Raw genomic sequence first — 19164 nt, 5'->3', positions numbered from 1 at the left:
TCAATCAGGGCATTCCAACCTCCAAGCGAGGGCACATCACTGGAGATTGCGATACATCGGCCCACCGCCAGATCTTGCCTGTTGCTGCTGCTGCTTGCTTGATTTGCTTTTTCCTTTTTCCTTTTTTTTTTTTTTTTTGGTCACTCCTCACTTTCTTCCCTCTGTGTCTGATGCTTCCACATCCTTCAAGTCGAGGGAACAGACCTGGTTGGACCATGGCCCGTAAAAATACTTATATGCTGTCATGTACCTCTTGTTCCGTATCACCCTGGAACCCGCCCTCATGCCCGTTCGAATCACGCTGTATGGGCCCTCCACTGGTGTCTCACAATCCCAGGGATGAGGTGGGGTGTTTGACATTTCAAGGCTTGGGGGGCCTCTCGCGCATTTCTTCTTCCTGCTGGCTGGGCTTACTTTTCCTCCCAGGCTTGCCACTGTGGTTCGCGGCCTCCATCGCGTCTCCAGCCTGTGGCGGTGCCTGCAGTAGTCGTTTAGAGCCGTCATCTTCGAGTGTGCCTCTTCACAAGCATAAATATAAACGGGATCCGCGAGCGTCCGGCCGTCGGTTTTGATAGCAAAAGAGAAGTCTCACTTGGACTTGGTTTCTCGAAGCCTCGACTTCTTGATGTCTCGACCGTCCGTGACGATGTCTCTCTTCAGCTTCTCGTAGTCTCTAGTCTCTCGTCTCTCGTACTCCAACCGTAGTCAACCCCATGGCACACCATGGCCAGCGACCTGCCAGAGCAGAACCGTCAGCCGAAGAAGCGCAAGGAGCGCACCCCGTAGATCAAGCACACGTCGAGAAGAGTTGCTTATGATCCTGACGGCCACCCCCCCTGCCTGCCCGTCTATCTAACCGCCCGTGTCTTCGTTCGTCTGGCTCGTCTGTCGCTGCTTTGTTTGGCTGCCGTGTTTCATGCGTGCTGACTACGCAAGCCCCTTTTCCCTGTCCTGTCCACGCAAGCTGCAGCCAAAAAAAAAAGGTTAACGTGACTTTCTCCGGGTTTCTCCAGAAAGAAAAAACAACATCTTCAAATTCTCTCTTCACTCTCGCTCTTCTCTCCCTTCTCCTGTTCTGAGAGACCTCTTCATCCATCTTCTTCACACTCGTTCGAGTCCATTCTCCGGGCGACTATTTTCTCTTTCGTAACCGCTCTCGTTTATCCTCTTTTTTATTTCCCCATCTCCTTTTCGCTACGGCTCCTACTCTCGCTTTTTCCTGCACCTTTTCGTATCTACAACACGCGAGAGATAAGACATTGTTACCATGAAGTTTTCCTCATTGGCGGCCGCTACGGCCTTGGTTGCCGGCTCCGTCGTCGCTGCTGACCTCGATCCTATCGTCATCAAGGTTGGTGCCCGTTCTGCGTTGATACCTGGCTGGCCCAGGGGGTTTTGATAGGGGAAAGAGTAGAAGGACTGAAGACTGACAGTCGATATCGGAACTATAGGGAAGCAAGTTCTTCTACAAGTCAAATGGCACCGAGTTGTACGTTGCATCTCTGTCCCGTCATATGTCGTACCTCTTGACATCGTTGCGCTAATTTGACTCTTATAGCTTCATGAAGGGTATCGCTTATCAACGTAAGTGGACGGCTTGATCTCATACACTGACTACCAAGCTCGACGCCTAAGTGGCATACAACTTACACCTGGATAGAGGAATTCTCAACCAATGGAAGCACTAGCGCCGACAACAGCTACCAGGACCCCCTTGCAGACGTAAAGTCCTGCCAGCGTGATGTCCCCCTAATGCAGGAGCTGCAAACCAACACCATCCGTGTGTACGCCATCGACCCCAAGAAGGACCACAAAGAGTGCATGAAGTTGCTCCAGGATGCTGGCATCTACGTTGTGGCCGATCTTTCTGAACCCAGCACTTCCATCATCCGCGATGACCCCAAGTGGGATGATGACCTGTATACCCGCTACACCTCAGTCATTGACGAGCTGGCCAAATACACTAATGTTATTGGTTTCTTTGCCGGTAACGAGGTCTCCAACAATAGCACCAACACCGATGCTAGTGCTTTCGTTAAGGCTGCCGTCCGTGATATGAAGGCCTACATTAAGCAGAAGAACTACCGTCCAATGGGTGTTGGCTATGCAACCAATGACGACGCCGAGATCCGCAAAGACATGACCGCCTACTTCAACTGCAATATGAATGAGGAATCCATTGACTTCTGGGGCTACAACATCTACTCTTGGTGTGGTGACTCCTCTTACACTAAATCTGGTTATGATAAGGTCGTCGAGGAGTTCAAGAACTTCAACGTCCCAGTCTTCTTCGCCGAGTACGGCTGCAACGAGGTTCAGCCAAGAATGTTCACCGAGGTCCAGGCACTTTACGGTGACAAGATGACTCCCGTTGTCAGTGGTGGAATCGTGTACATGTACTTCCAGGAAGAAAATGACTACGGTAGGTTCCCTGCTACTAACATGATATCCATCAGATCGACCGCCAGCTAACTTGCTACAGGCCTCGTCAAGGTTGAGGGTGGTAAGCCTAAGAAACTCCCTGACTACAACAACCTTAAGAAGCAGATTAGCAAGATCAAGCCCTCTGGTGTCCAGATGGATTCTTACAAGCCAACCAACACCGCTCTCAGCACCTGTCCCACGAGCTCTACCTGGAAGGCCAGCGTGAAACTCCCACCATCCCCTAACAAGGATCTCTGCTCCTGCATGGTCAAGAGCTTGAGCTGCGTCGCCAAACCCTCCGTCACCGGCAAGGAACTTGGCAAGCTCTTCGGAACTGTCTGTGGTAGTGATAAGGATGCTTGCAAGGGAATCACGGCTGATGCTACCACCGGTACCTATGGTGCTTACAGCATGTGCAGCCCCTCAGAGAAGCTTTCTTTCGCTTTCGACCAGTACTACAAGCACCAGTCGGCCAAGGGCAATGGAGCCAACGCCTGTGACTTCAACGGCGCTGCTACCACGCAGAAGTCTGAGAAGCCGTCTGGCAGCTGTGCTAATCTCGTCAACCAGGCTGGCCAGGATGGTACCGGAAGTGTTACCTCTGCTCCCGGAAGCGGCACCAACAAACCTGACCAAGGTGCTGCTTCCACCGTCTCTGCCCCATCCGTCAACTTGGGCATTGTCAAGCTCGGTGCTTATGTCTTCTGTGCCGTTCTTGCTGGCGCTGGTATGATCTTGATATAAACATGCGCGGTGTAACCAAACAAAATCCCTCTCAGTTCTTGTTCTCCATGATAGATACCAGTAATACATGAACTATACCATTCGTCCATAACCCATCGACACACTGAGCTGCTTCCTCTACCCCAACTTGCTTGTCTTTTTTGATTCCCTCATTGCTTCTTCTTTCTAATGGTCATGTCGATACTGGATCGGCCGATCCTCCTTTTGCTTTGTTTTTTTCTCCCGCTACACCATCTGTACGTACCGTAGCATGCACTTGATTCCCACTTCCTTTCCTTATGAGTTTGTAATAGTGATGAAAACTGACTCCTTTTGCCCCTCTATCTTTTCACTTATGGGAGTAGCCCGGTAAACTGGCACCAATTGATTCCTTTCCTTACTTTGTCTTGCTTAAATAAGTCTGTAGAGTGTGTAAATGGTAGAAGGTAGCCGTTGTTGTCACTTCTGTGGTTGAAAGAAGCTTTTATGCCATATTTTTTAGACGGTTGCCCCGCCAACGTCGAAACATCAGCCGCATCTCTAAAAGCTAACGATGAAGATTCAGTCAGTGAATCCAAGAAGACATCAGCAAATTCCTTACTCAGACTCCATGGTACTCACTTAGCGAACTTCTTAGACTCAGCTTTCTCGAAATACTCCTCATTTCAGTTCTTTGCAATGGCGAGACTTTATACAAAACCAAGGGAAACTGGTCAAGTGGCGAAAGGAAGCACGAAAGGCGGAGAAAGAAAAGCTGTAGAGAATGAAGCTGTTGCCAGATCTCAATCTACAGCTGGGGACGATGAGATGCAGGAAAAGATATCCTCTGAAAGCGTCAGAAAAGTGAAACAGAATGAGAGCGAAGATGGCCCTAGACGAACTGTTAGGTCAAGGAGGCATATCGATGGCCAGGAAAAGCTGATATCCCAGTTATCTGATTTGTCTTTGACCTCGAAGAAGAAGGAAAAGGCATATCGAGAAAGAAATGAGGAGGAGGAAGTGGTTGAGAGGCTTAACAAGCTGGGACTTCAAGGGACAGATGAGGATGACGAGGAAGGCCTGGTAGAGACAAAGATACCTGACGAGGAAGATCAAACGGACAAAAGAAGAAGATTTCGCCGTACATCCAAGAAGAATTCTAGTTACAGTGATGAAGATGAAGGGGAAAATGAAGAGGATAGTACCATGGGACGTGATGAAGGGGATGATACAGAGGATTTCGATTCCTTGGATGACTTTATTGTTTCTGATAATGAATCGTTGAGTCTATATGAGGACTCGGAATATGAAGATGAAAAGGATAGTGATGAAGAGGGGGAAAAGAAAGAAAATAGCAAATCTCACCCTTCTCCTGACCATCATCTAGATTCTGATGCTGAAGCTCAGTCTCAGCCACAGCATCGGCCACGCAGAAGACTCTTCAGGGGTAGAAAGCAGCGTTACTCAACTCCCCCTCATATATCAGATAATGAATCTTGTGAGGGTACTGACAGACCTAACAATACCCCAGGTTCTGACACAGAGCTATTGTCATCCAACAGCAAGGGGTACAACACATCTTGTCCTGTTAATCAGGAAGGATATGAGCAGGATACAGCCTTCACAACTGATATTCTGTTGGAATCCAGGCCATTTCTCCCGCCTCCAATATCTCCTATGTTTCCAAAAGAGCCCAGAAATCAAAACAAAAAGTCTGTGGGTTCAACTCCTACAAAAACCACGAATAGCCGAGCCGTAGATAGCTCTCAAGGGTATGGAACATTCCCTTCCAATTGACTCTATCTGTATTTGGATATTAATTATCATTGTCAAAAAATATCTCTGCTAAGCTGAAAATAGGGCTTCCCCTTCTTCTGTTGAGTCTCCCGAGCAAGACAGCTCGAACATGGACTTCGTTACTCCTCCAACCTCCCCTACAAAGCCCCGCCTTAAGTCTCCCTCAAAGACACAGAAGACTCGCATTCCTCCATCCCCTCACAAATCTAATATCGACATGTTTTGGGACCAGGAAGCTGTCAATGAGTGGAATGACAAGTTCTCCCCTCGAAAGATCAAAACTCCCAATTTTTACAAACGGCATTTTGATATATTCTCTGACACAGAGGGTGAGGGTGATGATGAACAGATATATGGTAGTCTGGACAACGATTGTGTGATTACGGATGTGTCGATTCCAGGGCATCTGGGTACTCCTGAAACTGATGCAATCAGTGACAAGTTGCCTCTACATACCTCCCCGATCAAAAAAAATGCCAGCCCGGGTAAAAAGCAAGCCAAGGCATCAGCATCGACAAAGAAGGCATTGGCTACCAAGAAGCGAGAATTCGATGAACGGAAACATACTCTTGCTACGGACTTCTTTAACGAATTGGATACCATGGTGACTGGGGGCGAGATTTTGAAACTCGCTAAATCCGCCGGGGGAGTAAACATTGTTTGGAATAACAAATTGACTACCACGGCTGGTAGAGCTACTTGGAAAAAAGAGTTGATCACACGCAACAGAGATTCAACAGAGCAGTTGCTTATCGACTCCTCTTCAGCGAACTTCTGCTCTCCGAATACTTCCTCTTCACATGGATCTTCCTCGGCATCATCTTCAACTACCAACTCGTTACCTACGGATGAACTTTTGATATCGTCAAGCAAATCGTCTGTCCACCGTTCAATAAGGCACAATGCAACCATCGAGCTGGCCGAGAAGGTAATTGACTGTGAGGGCCGGCTGCTTAACACATTGGCGCATGAATATTGTCATCTAGCCAACTTTATGATATCCGGTGTTCTCGACCAGCCTCACGGCGCAAGTTTTAAACAATGGGCTAAAAAGTGCAAGACAGCACTCGACACTCACCTAGAGTACTCGGGAAAGATCGAAATTAGCACGAAACATTCATATCTAATCAATTACAAGTACATGTGGTGCTGCACGAGTTGTGGGCAGGAATATGGTCGACACTCAAGGAGCATTGATCCGGTAAAGGTTCGGTGTGGAAAGTGTTATGATGGGAAGCTATTGCAAGTTAAGCCAAAGCCAAGGGGGAAAGCGAAAGTATAAGAGGCATGATAACGAGTCTGGATAAGGTTTGAATGATCTCATGATGTACGATGTTTCTATTATTGTTTTTGCGGGCGATTATACCAGTGTTCAATTTCTGGCTTTGTTTTGTTAAGATCTCTTTAGTTGGCAACTACTCTTTGCAAAACCTAGGGGTTTTATCATCACTCGCTGACGAATTCACTTCATCATCCGTTCTCGTACAATTGCAATTTCGCTGAGTATCAAGAGCTTGTATTAAATATCTAGACCGAATTGATTATAAATGACATTGATTTTTCCTTTAATATACATAGTTTTATTACTTTTTGTCCCTGGTGATAAGGCACTTTTCCCACTTCCATCCCTTCGTATGCTCACTGCGCTTATTCCTGAAGTGTATGTGATTATCAGCCTGGCGACTAACCTCCGAAAAGGCAATAGTCAATAATTCCCAGGGACCGCATCATATTGGCCATGATGTCATGCGCACGCATTTCCTCCTGGGCAACCGCGCCGGGAACTCCAGATTCCTCAAGCATATCGTGAGGGACATTGATATAAACAAGTATATCAGTGCCATACTGTGCGAGCCGTACAAGGAAGAAATGGCAGGTTGAAGTTGATTCGTGTTCGGTTATCGGTGCAGTGACGGTCGTACCGGCAGTACCAGCAGTACCGGTTGAGGCTGGTGTTGATGTCGATGTCGCTTGCTGCGTAGAGTCTGAGAGCATGTTAAGCAAGCGCTGAGTGTCGGATATCTTCCCCTTGGCGGTCACCAGTGCCTGGCAAGTATACGCTGGAGAAGGTATGAGTTGAACAGGGTACGGCTTCGGCAGATCGAGAATCTCATAGGTGTCCCCATTGGAAGTGCACATGTCATGCAGATGATACAAGACAGCGCTGAGTTCCTCTTTGTTGGTATCCGAGGATGTTTCCAACTGAGCCGCCACCTCTTCTGGCAGGGTATATGAGCCCGGCTCCAGTCGTTCGACCAGTTCGATGATGATGTTTGTCTTTGTGGAGGTAGACCGGAAGACCTCCTGGTTATCAGGGATTGGATAGATAGACCTTTTTATGATTGAATCCGTCGGGTTGTCTTAGCAGTATGTCTCTTTTGAGTATGATTTATATTGCTCGATGCCATCCTCGCTCAAATTTGGGCTTATCATTCAAAAAATGTCCACTTGGAGTGCTGGTCGGGAGCCCAGCAGGCAGCAGCCCCGCCGCGGGGGTGGTGCAGGCGCAAGAAGCAGCAGCGGTGGCCATATAGAAAGCAGGGCAGTATAGGGAAGAGGAAGAGGAAGAGGGAGAGAAGTAAAAGCAGGGTAAAAATGAATTATATCTTACCCCATGTTTGCGAATCCCTTCGGTATCAGGACCTTCATCGCGCCGCCATAGAGCTCGGCCAGCTCATATCCTGTGTCACTATCGGTAGTAGACTCCGCCATATTGCAGCCCCTCTAGAGAAAAAAATCAAATGGATTGTAAAAGAGGAGAAGTAAAGGGGATTATGTCTGTACAAATATCTAGGAGCTGGAGTTTTAAAGAGGCAGAGGTACAGACCGGCAGAAGCCTTTAGATATATAAGGATATTTTGAGTTTTATAATGTCAAAGGAGTTTCATAACCATTAACTAGTTATTTGTCAGACAAGACTGAGAGTGCTTCAGGCATCAGGCTCCAGCTCTTCGTCCCGATCTTCACAGTGGAGTCGAGAGCAGTCGCGGAGCAAAGGGATACGCGGAATAACGCAGTTATTCGCAAGGCAGAAGCGCAGCAGGCATTCTTCAAGCCAGTGGAAGTGCATGGCAGTATATAAAACACGGCATGTCCCAGGATCCTCAAGGGTCTGGAGCTGGTCTATCACTGGCAATGGCTAACTAGATGGGAAAGGTAGCTGGACATTGGCTGAACCCCTAGATCTCTATCATCTAGGCAGCAGGCAGAAGCACAGGCAGCAGCCGTGGCACTAGGCAGCCACCGGGTGCTGATTCAGGGTGTTTGCCTTGCATACCCGAGTTTGAGGGCTTTCTTATGGGAAGACCATCAGGAGCGATCTTTGGTAGATCTTGTTCGTTGATGAAATTCTCTAATTTAATTTACAGGCAGAGGCAAGGAAGATGCATGAGATATTTAATGCGTGGATAATGTACTACACGGGCGAGGTGTCGACAGGGGAAATCTAATGGATAAGGAGTGCAGGTAGCGGAGATGCGAGCGAGATTACAGAAGTACTTGTAGATGTGTATTGCTTTATAATATTCAATATCAACTAACTCATGTGTACATTGCAAACGCAGATGTATATACATTGCTGAGTATTGTAAAGACATGAATTAGCTGTGTTGTGGCTTAAAATCAACTACACGCGGAGAAATACCCTATTAAGAATATGTCAAGCGGTAAGTGACTTCGTCCCGAATCATTCCCTGTCAATAAAAGGACCCTTACTTCAAAGGGTAATTTCGAAAGCCTTCATTCAGCAACGTGGTCCGACAACCACGGCTAAACCCGTAATGAAACGGACTGACCTCCTGTTTTACCAGGAACACCAGTTTGCTTATGTAGCAGGAATCAAAACGTGTTTAAGGACCGGGAGTAAAGAAGAGACATGAAGGGAAATCATAGATCCAACAGATATTCAGCATATATATCAAGCTCAAAAATCCGAAATCTAGAACCCCATTTGTCGCGAAATGATTTCCGAGTGTAAGCACGGCTGGTGATGGAGCTGAAACTAACCAATTCAACATACCAACCCTTACTCAACGCGCGGTCAACCATCTTCAAGAACCCATCTGAATACTCAGCCTGGGCAGCGTCGCCGGTCGCCAGGACAATTGTTGAGGGAGTATCGGTGTCAACGATGCTCTCCAGTATCTTTAAATGTAGAATCTCATCTACAGCTTGCTCAACCCATCTTTCGGAGGAGGTTTGGGCATTCGTTTCGGAACTGCTGGACTGATCATAGAGTGAACGGCGCGAGGCCTTATCTCCACCACCTCCGGAGAGTTTCGTCTTCCGGGGCGATGAGCCCTTCGCCTTGTGTACTCGTTCGAGAATGTTCGTCTCGTAACCAAGCGTTTCTGCTTCGTCAATGGCGGGATACCGATCAGAGCCAACGAGAACTCGCTTGCTGACTGGCCGCGCTCGTTCGAGGACGAGGGCAAAGTTCTGGAATGATAAGGGCAATCGACGAACTCGAGTAGTCAGAGGTATGTCCCTTGACTTCTTGATGCAGTCGTGGAAGCCAACCATGATCTGTAAGAGTAGTTAGAATAGGCTTAAGCTTTGTCGCTATCGGCAATCAAGGCACAGCAACTTACGTTAGACATATCGACAAATACGTGAATACCTGCTGGTGCCGTCTTTAGAGGGCGACAGAGGCATTCACGTAAGTTCCCGTGGTTCAAGTTATTCCTGACTTTGGCATGTTTTTCTTCGAGCAACGAGACAAGAGCCTGTTGTCTTTGTATAGTAGAGCCAGTCAGGAGCGGCTCAATATGGATAATAGAACCAACTATCCTCTTGCCTTTAGGTGCGGAAGGAACAGCCTCGGCCCCAGCGATAGCACCAGCAGTAGTAGCAGGAGGTCTGCGAAGTATGGATTTAGGCGAGTCCAGGACGGTCCCACTGGTAGGTGCTGGTAGCACCGATAACCCCGCGGAATTGATGTTCTTGGGGACATTCCCCTTGAGAATCACTTTCTTATTGGGAGACCTGCTCCCGTCAAGCTGATGCTTTAGCACTGCAGCTGCCTCTAGCACATCCTTTTTGCCACTGCGAGCATAGATGGCCGAGTTGTCAGAGACAGTACCAAGCTTCGGTGGCGTAGTTTGGGAGAGAAAGGTAAACAGGGCGCCAAAATCTCCAAGCTTAGGTTGTGCACCTTTCTCACTCTCGGCATCCCCTAGAGAATTAGAGGCGAACGTGGCATGGCTGATAGGGCCATTTGCAGTTTGCTTTGGACTCGCGGGGCGTTCATGTTGACAGCCTTCGAGGCTAAAAGAATGTAACAGGCTGATTGCCGGGGTCAGATCCCAGGAAGGTGGTGATGTGTCAGGGACAGACATTAACAGCCAGAATTATAGAGGGGTTGTAGAAAAGAGGTACACGGCCCGTCGTGGGGGAAGGAGGCAAAAAAATCGAAAGATAGCACACTTGTTATCTGTATGGAGTTGCGGCAAAAAGACGGCAAATATTGGTGTGGGGTGTGGTAACAGCAATGCGGCAGGGTGTGGCAGGACAAACAGGAACAAGGGTTAGAAAAAAAGAACTTCGCTCGAATAACGGAGCAAGAGAGGAGGCGTAAGCATCATAAGCGGGACTGGGTAGCAGCCATTTCGTGGTTGCGCTCGGCGGTTGTTGCTATGTTGGTGACTCGAATGATGGATGATGTTGGGATGAAGTTGATGGAAGCGCGAAGACGCTTACGGAGGTTGCTCCGGGTGGAGCACACGGATCGTTTATGGGCCTCGGCACCCGGACGCCGGAGAAACTATGATGCAAGAGAATGACTAACATGGATGGTCTTGGTCATATCACGTGATTTAGGACTTGGAATATGATGTAATTATGAACTCTATTTTCGATTGCATGCACAGCATGGATGGAAGAGGATGAAAGCTCTCCACAGCGGACCTCGCGCTGAGGTTGCCAGTGTGCTTGTTCGTCATACCCCTTGAAACGACAGGCGCCGGGGAGGGCAGTGTTCCCAGTATCGAGATACGGATGACGACGTCATCCCAAGGTTCTTACTCAATCTGGCCCTGAGGGGATGGCTATATAAAGGTCGACGATGTCCCTGAGATGAGCTACTTCTTTTCATCATCATCACACAACAAGACGAACAATCCAATCAATTCCAATCTCATAACATCTTTTCAAACCTCCCAAAAAACACTTCTTCTATAACAATCATTCACAATGGCTGACACTGGACGCAAGGATTTCCTTACCAGTATGCGCTTTCTCCCCCTTCTTTACACCCCTCTCTGAAATTCTGAAAAGTATCCCCTCAACTCTAACTTCCTTGAACAGAGGCGAAGGAGGAGTTGACTCCTGACAGCACCAAGTCCCAGCAGGACAAGATCGGCGAGGCCTACACTGACACTAAGGACCGCGTTGCTCGGTATGACATATAATTCCCGCAGTCAATCCTGCCTTTCTCAGCGATATACTGAACTGACATATTTCGCAGTGGTCTCCAGCCTGATGAACAGAAGGGCACTGCCCAGCAAGTCTTTGATAAGGGCCAGCGTGCCAGCGACAACCAGAGCGGCGGAGCTGCCCAGGCCATGTAAGTAGTGAATTGCTTTCCCCGCTCGATGAAAACCTCCCGGGCATTGCTAACAGATAGTTTATAGTGGCGACAAGGTCAAGAGCGCCCTTGGAATGGACACCAAGCCCGAGTAAATGTGGAGGGCTAAACAACTATCATGCATGATTTCCCGGGCTTGTCCTTATTGGCACAGTGATATGAAGGCTAAACACATATAGCTTCCATTTTCTCTATATATTTAAATACCACCAATTAGTTCATGATTAATATACTTTAATGCACTTATGATATTTTCTGTTCAATTATAACTCACCGTTTTCACTAATTATATATTTTGATCTGACTTCCTAAAAGCGTGAAAACGCTCTTGGAAGAGTGGTTCACTTCCGTCCAACGTTGAGCCCGGAGTTGTGGTGAACCAACAGCTGGCCTCCAAAGAAAGCTCGAAAAACTGGGAACAACCCCTGGGATAATAACATCTCGCGGGCCATGGGTCTCATGATTCTGGGTCATCGAGGAGTTCAAGAGAGTGGGGAGAGATGACGAAAACCTTACATGTTGTGCATCTCATCTAGAGGAAGCTCATGAGATTTACTTCAGAGTTTAGTTGAGATCTCAAGCAGCCGCATTTTCATCTGGTCTGCTATGGTATGGTATCTTGTTGGCCTGTCCACGCTCTCAATGGGGTATCAGTTTTGCCTCTTTGACTGAGATAACAACATGGCTGTTGCAATACCGAGACCATTATCCTTTTCCAAGACTCTTGCAAAGTATGCTCTGTAGCGTTGAGTAATCTATTCGTCGGACCACCTTTTCCCGAACTCTTTTTGTGGTATGTGGTATATGCTAAAGTTCGAAATCCTGCTCGCTGCCTTGGAAGGATCCCGGCTATATTGTTAACCTAAAATGAAAATATATATATGTACTTTTGGTGCCAGGATGTGCCAACCCGGGTTGGTCGGTGCTGGTTCTTGGATGTTGCTCTCTGTCCAAAAGCAAATATGGAAGAGCTTTTGAAAAAGGCTTCCACCTGCGCCTTCCGAGGGACAACCTTAGATTACATAATAAGACTTAACCGCGGAAAAATGAAGGGCCGTGCACGCTTCGAGTAACGCCCGGACCACCCGCTGTCCGCCAGACCAACCAGAGAATAACACCCGAGATGCGAGTTGAGATATAGATAAGCTGGCTACCAGGATGGCTACTCTTCGTTCGGGCGGAGGTATTGCTGCCGGCTCATCTCCAAATGGCATGTCCTCGCCACCGCCTGCTGGCGCGAATGTAGCTCCGCGGCAGACAGCACTGGCCAACCGACTCAACTCCGCTCTAGCTGCGTCCTATGCGGACTCGGAATTCAGAGATGCGCTGGAGACATTGGATAGTAGGGGGATTCAAAATACCGCGGAGACCAGGAGAACCCTTCGACTTGATGTCCAGAAGGAAGTTATTGATTCCAATGGCAAGATAATACAGGATTTCGGTAGGGTTGCTGAGGTGGGTGTCTCTTTATGACTTGGGGTGAGAAGCTAGACTAACGGAATGTCTCTGTACGTAGCAACTCTCTCGAATCGGCGATGTAATAGCCAACCTCAATACGATATGTCAGGACATGCGAGATCGATTGTCAGTAGCACACAAGGAGACTGGACCGGTACTTGAAGAAGCGTCTACCTTAACGACTAAGAAAGAGGAAGCGGAGACGAAACAGGTCCTACTCAATGCTTTCAACAAACACTTCATTCTTCCCGAGGAAGACGTGCAAGTTTTGACCTCTCTGTCAGAACCTGTAGATGACAGATTTTTCAGCATCCTCGGCCGGACAAAGCAAATACACAAGGATTGCGAGGTGCTGCTGGGCAGTGAAAACCAAAAGCTAGGGCTGGAGATCATGGAGCAAAGCTCCAAGAACCTCAACTCCGCGTTCCTCAAGCTATATAAATGGATTCAGAAGGAGTTCAAATCACTGAACCTAGAAGACCCACAAATTGGAGGAACGATCAGAAAAGGAATCAGAGTCCTTGCTGAGAGACCGAGTCTGTTCCACAGCTGTCTCGACTTCTTTGCCGAGGCTCGAGAATATATTCTGTCCGATGCATTCCATCACGCTCTTACGATAGCTTTGTCCGGCGAAGGGGCAGATGCAAATACCAAGCCAATTGAGTTTTCTGCACACGATCCACTCCGGTACGTGAGCGATATGCTTGCGTGGGTGCATTCAGCTACTGTGTCTGAGCGAGAAGCACTGGAGGCCCTCTTTGTTTCGGACGCAGACGATCTTGCCAAGGGGATGGAGGCAGGTATCAAGAGCGAACCGTGGTCTCGCGGGGAAGAAGGCGAACCGGTATTTGATGGCCAGAAGGCGCTAAGGGAGCTAATCACCCGGGACCTAAGCGGCGTTGCTCGCTCACTGCAGCAAAGAGTTGAACTAGTTGTTCAAGGTCACGATGATATAGTTACCATATACAAAGTGGCTAATCTGCTGGCGTTCTATGAAACGACGTTCAGCAAGCTTGTAGGGGCTGATTCGGCGCTAGTGCATACGCTTTCGTCGCTGGAGCGCTTTGCAATGGAGCACTTTGAAAGCCTGGCTCGGGATCGGGTGAAGACTGCTTCGAATGATTCCGCTGGCTTACTACCGCCAGACGACCTGAGTCCACCAGAATACTTTACTGAATGCATCGAGAGTCTCGAGCAGTTGATGAAAGCGTACGACTCATCCTTCAGCCATGCGGTTCTTAACAAGACTTTTGGTGAAGGGGAGGAAAGAAACGAGTTCACGCCTATCCTTCGCTCAACTCTTGATCCGATGCTGGATCTAACAAGGAAATCCACCAATTCGCTCAAGGACGGCTTCTCTCGAACAATATTTGAGACTAATTGTATTCTTGCTGCGCGTACAGCGGTGTCGGCGTACGAATTTGCATCCTCGACACATCTGGGCAGCTTATCAAATACCCTTGCCAACCTACGGGCCGAGCTACATAAGTTCCAGCACGAGTTCTTACTGGAGAAGTCAGGATTGGACATGCTTCTTCGTGCTCTGGAGGGATATAACGCCCGTAGCGAGTCAGACAGCAGCAGCAAGAACCAACTAGAAACTGTTGCCAAATTGCCTGAGTTCCAACCGGCTGCATTATCAGCTGTGAGCCAGCAGCTAGATGACTTCCTGCCTGCCGCGCTAGTTGATGCAACTGATAACCTCAAACGGGTGAACAGTGCTGGATTGGTAAAGGGGGTAACGGAGGAGGCAGTGGAGGCATTTGCGAGCGATTTTGAGTTTATCGAGGGGATGATTGTTGGTGCAGATGAGGCGAGGGCGAGCGCTGGAGATACAGATAAAGATGCTGGTGAAGAAAGGGATGAAGGGGAGGAACAGGAGTGGAGTTTGAGAGCGCTGTTCCCGCGTACAACGGGGGAGATTAGAGTCCTTTTAAGTTAGATAGATGGGAAGTAAATAAAGTTCTATATTACATTATCAACGAGAGCGAAAGGGAGATCACACCTCACTCCCGTTCCGCCAGCAGACCACCTGGTATGGATCTCTATCCGACTTACTAACATCCACACATACACTGTCATCTGCAAAGATCTGCTTCAGCATTTGTCCTTCGGGTGATTCATCCTTGACATGCCTCCCCAGATCATTGTCGGCACATACTCCCCTCCATTCCCTGGACAAACGTTCATGCAAGTTCGAATGCATGTACCGCTGTAAAAATCCCCGTTCGGAATTCGAGTGGGAGAGAGTGATCACCACCGAGCCAGCTTCTATCGCAGCCAGTGCTTCGTGATGACTTAACTCGCCAGTGAGCAGCAAGTCAGCCACTGGAGTCCCGCTTTTCATGAGTATCGACGACCCCGAGCCTGGACAAGCTGCAACAGAAGAAATAGTGATGTCTGATACGGAGGATCCCTGGGGTATAGCTATAGAGAAGCCTACGATGTGTTCCGGGTAGGTGCCAATAACATTAGACTGGGGCAAAGCAGTCTTTGCAATGGAGCCGATCATGTCGTTCAAGGGTAGAGGCTGTTTGAAAGTGATTTTCCGTCCCATGCCGGCATCTTTGAAGTCCGGGTCTACTGGGGGGTCAGGAGAAGGATATATCGTCTCTGTTGTGGGACGGGGTTGGACGGAAGATGGTACTGCACACTGACACAGCCAGTCTGCCATTGCACCTGGAGTAGCATCGACGGCTGTATGCGGCGAGTAAACGCTTATCCCTTCCTGGGCGAGTCTAAGGAGCGATTTTTGTTGCGAGTTGGCGAGGGTAAGGGCCTTGAGACCTCGGAATATGATTGGGTCTTTGTAGTGTTAGTTAGTAAACCCTTTCATGCCGTTTCAGTCATGCGTTAAACTTACGGTATGCAATGATGATGGAGTCACCTCTGGCGATGGCCTCATCGGCCACGGCCTTTGTGAGATCGACGGTCAGGAGGACTGAGTTTTTGAGCCGGCGATGCTTGTTCAGCGGTGCTTCCAGGAGTACTTCCAGAGTGGGTGTTAGCAAGTAGGCATATAATGTGTAAAGGGCTAGGGTACTAACAGCCAGTGTTATCAAAGCTCTTATCCGCAAGAGACTCCGGGTACCTATAGCAGGCCAAGGTTAGCTAGATCCTAGAGCCAGTGAAAATGGTTTCTTACATCTTCTGCATGCAGCTGATGACGGCCTTGGAGAAGGGAGAGCAAACGGTAGCCATCCTGGACGTGTTTCTGAGAGACGTAGCAAGCATTGGCTGTGAACCTGAGCAATTGGTGCGAATGAATGGTGACCGGAGGCGACGACGATGGATGTTGATAGGTATTCGCTGATGCTAAGCAGTAAAACAACACAAACTAAGGTGGGGCGGCAAAAATTCTCCACATCGCGGCTAAACTAAGCGGCGGCTAGACACGAGCGCGCTTTCATCCATCCATTACTAATGCGCGGCGTCAACTTTTTCTCTTTCAATCCACATTTACCTTGATCGCATCTCACGACCAAGGAAAACTTACTTATTCCTCTTCTTCTTCTTCATCTTCTTCCTCCTTCCTCTTCTTCACCCCTTATGTCCTTCCGCCTCGCCTCCCGCATACTACCAGCCCTCCGCCGGCCAACCGTCATCACAACCCCGAGAGGAACAACCCCAAACCTCTTCGGCCCAGATTATTCATACTCTACCATGGCCCAACCGGCGCCTAACGAGCCGCAGTTTGCACCGGCCGTAACGCCCGACTCCATCAAGTCCATTCTTACAAACAAGCTTGAGGCACAGCATGTAGAAGTCGAGGATCTATCAGGTATTCCCTCCTACTCTACCTATATGAATATGCGCATCGCATTGCATGGCTAATGGGGTGGTGTGTGTGTGTCTGTAGGAGGTTGCGGCCAAGCGTTCCAGGCGATAATAGTATCCCCGCAGTTCGAGAGCAAGACGACGCTTGCACGGCACCGACTGGTCAACTCTGCGCTGAAGGCCGAGATAGCAGCCATCCACGCGTGGACGCCCAAATGCTATACGCCCGAGCAATGGGAGAAGACGAAGCAGTAGCGCGAGCATTCACGAGCAAAGAGAGAGAGAGAGAGAGAGAGAGAGAGAGAAGAAGCACGTTGCATGCTGGAACATGTCACGATAAATAAAGATAACTATCTTACATGAGAATGAGAAGGTTCTATATACTGTTTTATCCATCTATCCCAGCACCTTTTCGGCCCGGGAGACTATAAAGCAGGCAGGCCAGTCAGTATAGTATGAATGTGGGTGGAATGCAGTAGGGAAAGGGGGAGGTGACATACCATCGACGCTGGTGTTGTCAGGCTCGACAAAGGCCTTGACTACTCTCCCGTCCTCGACGACCAGGGCGTATCTCTTGCTCCTGTCGTTGCCGAAGACCTTGGCCGAGCTGAAAAGCAGGTCCATCTGCCTGTTGAACTCGCCTGATGCGTCGGCGAGGAAGCGAACACCGCTCTTCTTGTGCGGGTCAAGCGATTCGCCCCACGCCTTGGTTCTAGGGAAGTCAGCAACCAACGCATTGAACAGACAGTTAACGGGGGCAAGGACTGACACGAAAGCATCGTTAACCGAGACGACGAAGACCTTGCCTGCGTCTTTGAGCTTGGGATGGTTGAGGAAGCCTGGTACATGCGAGAGAGAGCATCCGGGTGCTGCATAGATCGTTAATCAACTATAGACAAGCAGAGAGTAGAGTATGGTGAATAGCGAGTAGGGTCAACGCACTGAAGGCGCCGGGAGTGCCGACGATGACGCCCTTGCCCGAGGCCAGCTCGGAGGCGAGGTTGACCTTGTTTCCGGGCGAGTTCTCAGTCAGGACGTCGAGGTCGGGGATGCTGTCGCCCTGGCTGACGGCGAGCGGGCGGGAGGAGTGAAATGCGCGGGAGACAGAGAGGGAGACAGAGGCCGAGGCCCGGGAGAAGGGGAGTCTGAACATGGCTATTGGGCTACTGCTTGGTGTCTTACGATGGATTGAGGTTGCCGCCGATGCCAATTGATGTGGACTGATGCTGCTGTTGATGTTATTGTGTTGATGTTATTATGTTGATGATGAAGTTGACAAAGACGAGGCTGGGCATGTGGAGGCTTCGCCAAGTAGTTGGACAGACAGGGACAAGGGATGATGATATAGCAGTGAAGTCGAGATGGGGGATGACGCAGAGGATGAAGCAGAGGATAAGTTGAAGCAGAGGATAAGTTGAGTCGAGATGGAGAAGTCAGGATGTATGGCTGCAATTGTTACTCTGTTGCTACTTGAAGCTTTGCTTCTATCTTCGCTATCACTACTAGGTATTAACTTCATCACATGACCCCTCTTAAGTGACTCCAAGACTAAAAGAAGGAAGGACAAGAAGGACAAGAAGGGCTAAGAGGAGGACCTTAAGGGGATAAAAGAGGATAAGATGGCTAAGAGGAGTAAGAGGGTCTTTTTGACTAGTGGCAGCCTAGTTAGCGGTGGCAAGACATGGTAGTAGAAGCAGACAGTAAAGAGAGAGACGACGACGACGAAGAAGAAGAAGAAGAAGAAGCGGTGACTTGAAGACTTAGACACGGCTTGCCGACGGTTAGAGAGCAAGAAGAGGTTAGGGGGAGTTAGTGAGTTAGGGGGGGGTCAGTTGGCCGGTGGAGAAGACGAGGAAGAGTTTTCACAGCAAGATGGAAGAAGAGAGTAAGAAGAGAATAAGAAGAGAAGTACTCGAGAGTAGCGACAGGTAGCTATAGCCATGGACTGCTAATGCCGTGCATTAGTAGTAGTTGTTAATACTAATATCTGTCAGCCAAGGGAGAGACAGCAAGGCCGGATATCGAAGTCCTTGAGAAAAGGCAGAGAAAAGGCAAAGAGACATCCTCGTATTCCATCCATCCTGTCCTGTTATATTTGCTTCTTCTCTTGTCTCGCTGTCTCTTCTATCGCTTCTCCTGCAGTTATATCTATCTCTGGTCTCTCTCTATCTATCGCTGCTTCTCATCCGCCCCTCCGACAAGGTTGACTAACTCATCCAGCCCGACTAGCTAGCTAGCGTTGGCCACTCAAGTCTTCCCTTTAAGTCTTCTCCTTTCACAATCACCGACCGTCGCCGACCTTCTTCTCCATCCCGACCGTCTCTCTATCTCTCTATCTCTCTGTCTGTCTGTCTGTCTGTCTGTCTCTCTTCATGGACTGACCTTGGCCGGCCTCTCGCGACGCCCTCTTGAGACTCGACTCG

General features: G+C 48.9%; 10 protein-coding genes across 12 annotated transcripts; 5 read left to right on the top strand and 5 right to left on the bottom strand.

Moving 5' to 3' along the window:
- Nucleotides 1-120: 120 nt before the first annotated feature.
- Nucleotides 121-769, bottom strand: TERG_11682 (uncharacterized protein). The gene has a single exon (XM_047750756.1). The coding sequence runs from the start codon at nt 502-504 to the stop codon at nt 148-150; it is 357 nt and encodes a 118-aa protein (XP_047605344.1). The 5' UTR covers nt 505-769; the 3' UTR covers nt 121-147.
- A 498-nt stretch (nt 770-1267) lies between these two features.
- TERG_01126 (uncharacterized protein) lies at nt 1268-3168 on the top strand (the record flags this gene model as incomplete). The annotated part of the gene is made up of 5 exons (XM_003239096.1): nt 1268-1351; nt 1452-1489; nt 1559-1584; nt 1661-2422; nt 2483-3168. The coding sequence occupies 5 exons, from the start codon at nt 1268-1270 to the stop codon at nt 3166-3168; spliced, it is 1596 nt and encodes a 531-aa protein (XP_003239144.1).
- Nucleotides 3169-3633: 465 nt separating this feature from the next.
- TERG_01125 (uncharacterized protein) lies at nt 3634-4923 on the top strand (the record flags this gene model as incomplete). Its single annotated transcript, XM_003239095.2, has 1 exon — nt 3634-4923. One exon carries the CDS (start codon nt 3634-3636, stop codon nt 4921-4923), a length of 1290 nt encoding a protein of 429 aa, XP_003239143.2.
- A 1683-nt stretch (nt 4924-6606) lies between these two features.
- Nucleotides 6607-7635, bottom strand: TERG_01124 (uncharacterized protein; the record flags this gene model as incomplete). Its single annotated transcript, XM_003239094.1, has 2 exons — nt 6607-7255; nt 7535-7635. The coding sequence occupies 2 exons, from the start codon at nt 7633-7635 to the stop codon at nt 6607-6609; spliced, it is 750 nt and encodes a 249-aa protein (XP_003239142.1).
- A 1173-nt stretch (nt 7636-8808) lies between these two features.
- On the bottom strand, nt 8809-10259 carry TERG_01123 (uncharacterized protein; the record flags this gene model as incomplete). The annotated part of the gene is made up of 2 exons (XM_003239093.1): nt 8809-9447; nt 9513-10259. The coding sequence occupies 2 exons, from the start codon at nt 10257-10259 to the stop codon at nt 8809-8811; spliced, it is 1386 nt and encodes a 461-aa protein (XP_003239141.1).
- An 853-nt stretch (nt 10260-11112) lies between these two features.
- Nucleotides 11113-11601, top strand: TERG_01122 (uncharacterized protein; the record flags this gene model as incomplete). The annotated part of the gene is made up of 4 exons (XM_003239092.1): nt 11113-11146; nt 11227-11317; nt 11387-11485; nt 11553-11601. The coding sequence occupies 4 exons, from the start codon at nt 11113-11115 to the stop codon at nt 11599-11601; spliced, it is 273 nt and encodes a 90-aa protein (XP_003239140.1).
- Nucleotides 11602-12664: 1063 nt separating this feature from the next.
- Nucleotides 12665-14906, top strand: TERG_01121 (uncharacterized protein; the record flags this gene model as incomplete). Its single annotated transcript, XM_003239091.1, has 2 exons — nt 12665-12961; nt 13023-14906. 2 exons carry the CDS (start codon nt 12665-12667, stop codon nt 14904-14906), a joined length of 2181 nt encoding a protein of 726 aa, XP_003239139.1.
- On the bottom strand, nt 14793-15934 carry TERG_01120 (uncharacterized protein). The gene is made up of 2 exons (XM_003239090.2): nt 15828-15934; nt 14793-15769 (listed from the first exon to the last, which is right to left on the bottom strand). Exon 2 carries the CDS (start codon nt 15636-15638, stop codon nt 14964-14966), a length of 675 nt encoding a protein of 224 aa, XP_003239138.2. The 5' UTR covers nt 15639-15769; nt 15828-15934; the 3' UTR covers nt 14793-14963.
- A 579-nt stretch (nt 15935-16513) lies between these two features.
- TERG_01119 (uncharacterized protein) lies at nt 16514-16996 on the top strand (the record flags this gene model as incomplete). Its single annotated transcript, XM_003239089.2, has 2 exons — nt 16514-16745; nt 16824-16996. The coding sequence occupies 2 exons, from the start codon at nt 16514-16516 to the stop codon at nt 16994-16996; spliced, it is 405 nt and encodes a 134-aa protein (XP_003239137.2).
- A 29-nt stretch (nt 16997-17025) lies between these two features.
- On the bottom strand, nt 17026-18485 carry TERG_01118 (uncharacterized protein). Of its 3 annotated transcripts, XM_003239088.2 has the most exons (4): nt 17684-18485; nt 17511-17610; nt 17242-17453; nt 17050-17166 (listed from the first exon to the last, which is right to left on the bottom strand). In XM_003239088.2, the coding sequence occupies exons 1-4, from the start codon at nt 17892-17894 to the stop codon at nt 17138-17140; spliced, it is 552 nt and encodes a 183-aa protein (XP_003239136.1). In that variant the 5' UTR covers nt 17895-18485; the 3' UTR covers nt 17050-17137. The 3 variants fall into 3 exon arrangements, with proteins under 3 accessions (XP_047605343.1, XP_047603673.1, XP_003239136.1); XM_047749244.1 differs by having other exon boundaries at nt 17026-17453; XM_047747709.1 differs by having other exon boundaries at nt 17026-17610.
- Nucleotides 18486-19164: the final 679 nt, after the last annotated feature.

Source organism: Trichophyton rubrum, assembly GCF_000151425.1.
Source record: "Trichophyton rubrum CBS 118892 genomic scaffold supercont2.1, whole genome shotgun sequence".
In the NCBI taxonomy this organism is placed as follows: Eukaryota; Fungi; Ascomycota; class Eurotiomycetes; order Onygenales; family Arthrodermataceae; genus Trichophyton; species Trichophyton rubrum.
This window is presented reverse-complemented; position numbering and strand designations above follow the sequence as displayed.

What these genes read in the sequence shown, in the direction of transcription:
- TERG_11682 (XM_047750756.1), bottom strand. Translation starts at nt 504, where the DNA reads ATGACGGCTCTAAACGACTACTGCAGGCACCGCCACAGGCTGGAGACG.
- TERG_01120 (XM_003239090.2), bottom strand. Translation starts at nt 15,638, where the DNA reads ATGGCAGACTGGCTGTGTCAGTGTGCAGTACCATCTTCCGTCCAACCC.
- TERG_01118 (XM_047747709.1), bottom strand. Translation starts at nt 17,894, where the DNA reads ATGTTCAGACTCCCCTTCTCCCGGGCCTCGGCCTCTGTCTCCCTCTCT. An exon ending in CGGCACTCCCGGCGCCTTCA is followed by an intron (nt 17,611 to 17,683) that starts GTGCGTTGACCC and finishes CGATCTATGCAG; the next exon opens with CACCCGGATGCTCTCTCTCG.